This window comes from Pan troglodytes, chromosome 15 (genome assembly GCF_028858775.2).
Source record: "Pan troglodytes isolate AG18354 chromosome 15, NHGRI_mPanTro3-v2.0_pri, whole genome shotgun sequence".
Lineage (NCBI taxonomy): Eukaryota > Metazoa > Chordata > Mammalia > Primates > Hominidae > Pan > Pan troglodytes.
Genome location: NC_072413.2, coordinates 94,565,766 through 94,572,434, shown reverse-complemented (window position 1 = coordinate 94,572,434; position 6,669 = coordinate 94,565,766). Strand labels below are relative to the sequence as shown.

At 33.7% G+C, this 6,669-nt stretch overlaps 1 protein-coding gene across 4 annotated transcripts in view; it reads right to left on the bottom strand.

The window, feature by feature from the left end:
* Positions 1-1,183: 1,183 nt before the first annotated feature.
* Positions 1,184-6,669, bottom strand: part of PAPOLA (poly(A) polymerase alpha) — a 67,421-nt gene continuing 61,935 nt past the window's right edge. For 3 of the 4 annotated variants that reach the window (XM_003314514.5, XM_009428421.4, XM_063793118.1), the window contains 2 exons: positions 5,409-5,483; positions 1,184-3,343 (listed from right to left, as the gene is read on the bottom strand). In XM_003314514.5, the coding sequence (XP_003314562.1) occupies positions 3,248-3,343; positions 5,409-5,483 (171 nt within the window). In that variant the 3' untranslated portion in view covers positions 1,184-3,247. The remainder of the gene's footprint in view (positions 3,344-5,408; positions 5,484-6,669) is intronic. The other variant, XM_009428422.4, reaches the window with a different exon arrangement.

Here is a 6,669-nt window from a genome sequence, read left to right as displayed (position 1 = left end):
CAGTTTTATAATTTAAGTGCACTAACAGTACTTCTGGGACTCAATCTACAAGTTTGTATATATTAATGATTTATCTGTTCATATATCCATTACGACTTGGAGCTGCTGATCATTTATTGCCACCTTGAATGCAGCCAGAATTAATACTATGCAGAGCTCTAAAACATTTTTCTGTGTGGTGGGAAAAAAACCTGTTAATTAGAAAAATAAAAACCTTATTCTAGAATATACCCACAGCCACAAAACACAACTTTCCATTATAATTTTACTAATTCAGCAAGATGCATGAAAATGCCAAGAGGCCACGTGGATGATAAAACTCAGAAACTGTGATATACAAACTGCATCTAGATGACTATCAAAGTAGAGGAAGTACAGCCAGTTCAATTCTTTTAGTGTTAACAAGGGAGATAAGGGTAATTCCTACAATATTTTCCCTTTTACTGAACAGTCTCAGAAGTTAAATTTTGCTTTTACTAAAAAGTTATCCCACAATGCAGCCACATTCCCATTTTCATATATGGGGAAGGTTATATTAGAATTTTAGAAATGATATATGAACAACTGCATGTCCCTCAGAATAATGGCTTTGACACAAAGAGTCCATCCCTCCACCCAAAACACAAGATAACCATACCCAAGAGCTGACCATCACAAAATACACAGAGCAGCTCGATCCTGCACCACGAGTTAAGTATCAATGCTGAGCATCTGGGGGGTTAAGAAAAGCAATATCTGATTTGCATTTAGTAAAATAAGAAACATAGAATCCTGGTTGGTTGTGGTCTGTAATTCTAAATTCACTGAAAAACAACAGTGCCACCTGCTGACATTAAAGTGCTAAATGCTTTGAAAAGGACAGTACACTGTCCACAGGCATAGAATAAATATACAGATAACATATGGTGTCTACAGACACAGAACACTTTAGAGGACGGAAGAGCTAAAATTGAATTAATAGTAACTATATTAATGTTTTCCTCCCTAAAGATCAATTATATGAAAAACAAACACCTAATTATTATCTGAGCTATAAATACAAGGCTGCTGCCAATGGCTGAAGTTAACCAGAAACGAATCTTTTCTAATGTAACCAAATTCTTTTGCAAATCCTCACTTAGAATCATACTATAAACTTATGATTACTGGAAAAAAGTAGTAGTCAAAAGAAATCAGGCAACTGTGAGATTGTGCTGTTTTTTTTTTATTGTGTTTTCAATGGAGAAATACATCATCTGTTTACAAAATAGCTCTTGAAAAATACAAGGAGTACAGATACTATAAAACAAAGCAAACTCCAGTCATGAGACACTACATACATCATGCGAAAGCAACAGTCTGATCTCCAGGTTATGAAAACTATAATTAAAAAGTCACTACACAGAAAAGGTCCAAGTTTCCAGCTTGGCAAAACTTGGGTGCAGTTACATGAAACGTTTAATAAACTGAATTGTTTTCCCCAATGTGTAAACAAAATGACAAGACTAAATCTGTGCCTGGTAATTTCAATCTAACTCTGAAGCTACACAAAACACACAGACACCTTGTACATTTCACCTGTTAGTATGACCATCTTTTTTCTTCGGTGGTGGAAGGAAGGGCAAGGTGACTGTGTAAAGCAAAGATGTGGGAAGTAGAAATATTGTTTACTAGACATTATAAAGTCATGGTGAAAAGAAAGCTTCGATTAATGCATAGCCTAAGGGGGAAAAGACTACACTCCAACTTCAGAAAATTAATTTAGAAGGATAGGGGAAGAGATTAAGTAATTGCAGTTTAACATGAAAAATGCACGTGATAGAATGGAGCACAATGGAGGATTCATAAAACATGCTCATCAGAAAAATCTGTTAAGTTGACTTTGTCCAGATTAAGAAAGAGTAAGTTTATCAACATCTGGCATCCCTCATACTTTGTGAAGATAGATCTTCTACTGCTTAATTATGAGAAATTATTTTATTCAAAGAAAGGAGCTCTTAATCTTTTGATAAAACAAAATAAAGGAGTAGAGAGCTGACTAGATGTCAAGTGCTTGCTAGAAATGATTTTTAAAATGCTTCTACACGTAAAATGTACTGACAAATTTTGGTAAACCATTTAAAAATAAGAATTAGTTTTAAAATCTTGGAGAAAATGCCTTTTTGCCCATATTTAAAACTGAAAATCAATTTTACTATAGATAGGAGTTCTGTGGAGTGTACAAAATTCCTTTTAGAGATCAAATGGCCATCCCAGATAGATATCATGTTTCACAGGCATTACTTTTAGTCACCCTCAAGTTTCAGCCATGGGACCAAAATTTAGTGTTCTGTGCCATGTGGTCACAGGGTCATTGGTTTCACATCATGGCTTAAGAAAATACTGGCATTTTGTTTCTTACGAAGTAAGTCCTACCTTGTGCATACAAGCAAAAAGAAAAAGGAAGAAAAGAGGGGAGGGAAAGGCGCAAGAAGCTTTTTTTGTTTGTTTGTTTTGAAGACAACAGATTGAAGGCAAAAGAACACAGAGCTTTCACAAGCTCAAAGAAAAATATTTGCTGGCTGATCGCTGATTTGTATGCACTATAAAACAATTCCATAAATAAAACCAATATATCATTTCTTAATCATGACCCTATCAAAACCAAGTTATTTCCTAACTATTCTTTCAATGTCAAATGTACCCTAGAGTAGACGTTTCATTTTTAAGGGTTACAGCTACCTCATAGGAACTGAACTAGATGTACTCTTACTCTTTCTCTGAAGTATAACAGTACACCACTGCACAACAGTATCCAATTTGAAGACTAATGGTGAAGAAAATTCTTCAGGAAAAACTGAAAATCCATCAAGCTGAAAATCTAAAATTAGTTCTACTTTCTAATGAAAAATACATAAAAGTGCATCATCAGAATAAGTAATTCTTATGCCAGTTTGTATTGCAAATTTTCCAAACAATGCATCAAACATAAACCCAATCCAGATGTCAATTATGAATACAAATATAGCTTGAGGTTGTTTTTTTTAAAGGCAGTAATTTTTGAAATAGTTAATGCAACTGTTGCTAACACAATAATAATAGTACTCCTGGCTTCACATACTAACCTGGACTTCCGATCAAGTGCTGATTAGCCCAGTAAGGGAGGTCACCAAAAAACCCAAATCCATTTCAGTCATGTCTAGTCTTGTACCCTCCATTCTCCTTGTTTAGCATTTGAAGACAACAGGTTGAGTTGGCAGATATTGTTTATGGACCCCTGAGGTTGTTTTTACCGATTCAATCTCAGTTTTATTGAATTCTTGATAACAGGAATAGGATTTGCAGGGAGAGCAGGGATATCAGAAAGGTCTGTACTGGATGTTTTCTGAGAATGAAAGCAAAGAACACAACATTGTTCAAAGCACCATAATTTAACAATGAGATGTATTTTCCATTGCTTTACTTCCTAAGAAACCTTATAAGAAGAAAAGTATTACAAATTTAAAAACTCTATAATGTTGTCAAAATGGAATGTAAATATGACTATCACATTATTTGTTCAACAAATAATGTGTTCAACAAAGGAATTTTCAAATAGGTATATTTTAACAATATTTTAAAAACTCCTAAGTAATTTCAAATAGTTTTTAAAATTGTTCCTCTAAGAATCACCTATCATATAATGCTTAAGTTACTGCTAAACTGTATTCACTTATTACAACACTAATAGCTATAATATTAACTAGTATTGGAGCACCCCCAAGTGGGAGAATACTCAAAGCTCATTTTATATACAGAAGCAGCAGTAAATTTATTATTTTCTGACACTGTAAATTAAACAATTAAATCTATACAGCTAGGCAATAATTTAATCATCCTAAATTTTAGGTAGATTATTTTCATATTAATTAGATTAAATCACAAGCTTTCTTTAACACTAAAAAAATACAGAGATGGATCTTTAAAAGTTTTATTATGGAAAATTCCAAACATACACAAAGTAGAGAGCACTGTATAATGCATCCCCATGTATTCATTACCCAGCTTCATCAATTATCAAATAAAAGCCACTGTCCTCCCACTTTCAATTCACCTTGTGTTATTCTGAAGCAAATCCTAGAGATCTTATCATTTCATCTATAAATATTTCCAGATTTATCTCAAAACAATAAGAACTCTTTGTTAGGTATAGCCACAATATTATCACCTCCCCAGAAATAAGTATGCCCCTAACATTACCAAAGATAGGAATGAATTTTTTTTTAAATCAACATAATCATTCTTCTTACATAACTGGGTGATTTTTCTCTCTATGGCTCTATGAATCCTTTCATTAGAAAGAAAATTCTACTCACTCATAAAAATATCTAAAAGGCAAATACCCATGGGTACTAATTACTACAGGGATAAATTCAGTAAGACAAAACTATGAAAATAAGTCCCGAGAGTATGTGGCAAACCAAAAAACATGCAATCACAATCACAGGACAGTTTACGACTGATAAACAAGTTTGTCCACGTATCAATATTAAGCATACTTCCTGATGTTAGTTACTCCCCCTAAAGTTTTATTAGATTATGGAAAAGGTATTTCAGAAACTAAACATAATATTTATATATCTTTAGAGTCAATAAAAGTTAACATCTAGCAAAAGCACATGTTTAAATGATCACGTTAAAATAACTCGGAGCTGCACAGGAGCAGCAAAATATCATCATAGTACATAGTATCATATCAGTACAGCAGCAGTTGTTATCTCAGTTACTTTGTAGACATTAACCAGTTTTATCATCTATTAAAGAATATATCTACTTTGTGTCAGAATTTGAGCTAGACGTTAGGGTTCATTCATGTGAAAGGATTCAAGAAAAAAATTATTCAACAAAATGAAGGTTCACAAATCAATGAAAAAAGATTCCAGATGCCTACTGTATTCTGTATGTGAGGGTCTGTCACAAGTAGAATTGCTAGGACAAATGAAAACGTAATTCTGAAGAGCTATGGGCTATATTAAATAACTAACTGAAATCAGTAGAGGAAAAATAAGGCAGAAATACATTTTTAAAATAAAAATATATTAGCCTTTGCAAAAGAAATCCACGAAGAATGTTTTTTAGTTCATTCCTAGTTTGAATTTCACTTTTGACCTACAAATAAAACCTACATATGAACCCTGTGTAAATGACTAGTGAGAATTTAAATGATTTGCAGTATCAAATAATATATTAATATAAGGGGATGGGTTAACATCGAAACAGTCCCAGAGAACGGTTCCGTCAAATCCAGGGCCCTGCCTTAAAACTACAATAAATACGTTTATAGGCTAGCAAGTAATTACTTTCAGAAAGATTAATTTTAATAGTCTTCTACGAACTCTCACTTTAATTCAATATACCACACTAATCTTAAGGACATTTACAAAATTCTCCTTGCTTTTTGCACTTAGTACCTGAGAGGCCAACAGAGAAGCCGCTGTCTGAATAGTTTCTGATTGAGTTGTACTTGTCTCTGTATCAAGTTGTTCCTGTGAGACAAAGAGGATGGGGAAGGGGGAAAAGAGACTTAAAAAAGAATAAAAGAACATAACTGGGTTTGGTGGCTAATAAAGAAGACAAACTGGAAGACAGGAGGGATCAAGAGAAAGATGTGACTACATTACAAAAACATCTAGTCAGTAGATGTTGTAGGTTATTTCACCATTTCAGATATTAATAAATTTCTATTTGCCTACTTAAATCTTATAAGGCATGGGTCAAACTAGCTCATGACTTTCCAACCAGCTCCAACTTGGGACATTTTAAGCAAACAATAATTAAAAACACACATAGGCACATCATGAAATGTTGCCCAGACAATAACAGAGCATAAACCCAAGGACAGTTCTTAGCTTTGTGGGAGGAAAAAAAAAAAAAAAAAAACTTATTCAATACTACTAAATAAAATAACCTCACACCTTTAATTAAAAGTAGAAAATATGTCTAAAAAAGATTTCTCCCTCCTTATGGTCTCTTTACCCCTCTCTAGTAATCAGTGCACTGATTCTACTCATCAGAAAACACAGGGTAAAGTATGTCATGCCATCACTCTAAACTTTTTAAAAGCAGTACACAAAAGAAAATAATATCTACACAAATAAATGAAAATAAAAATATAGGCCAGACGTGGTGGCTCACACCTGTAATCCTAGCACTTTGGGAGGCCGAGGTGGGGAGATCATGACATCAGGAGTTCAAGACCAGCCTGGCCAACATGGTGAAACCCCATCTCTACTAAAAATACAAAATTAGCCAGGCATGGTGGCGGGTGCCTGTAATCCCAGCTACTCGGGAGGCTGAGGCAGGAGAATTGCTTGAACCTAGGAGGCAGAGGTTGCAGTGAGCCGAGATTGTCCCACTGCACTCCAGCAAGACTCCATCTCAAAAAAAAAACAAAAAAAGGACAAAAAAGAAAAGAAAAATATAAAAACTTCAATTTCAATGAAACTATACCAAAAAAAATGAAATATTGTTTTCTCCTATGAAATTAAAAAAGGTAAATAAGATGTAAGAAGTAGGAATGGAAGACATGCAGCCTTCCTGGAGGACAACTTGGTGATGTATACCAAACTTTAAGATAAAGCATACTATTTTCCTCAATAATTCTTCTTCCATTAATTTATGCTAAGTAAATAAACATGAATGAATGGCAGATATGGTATTTAGCTGTAACCA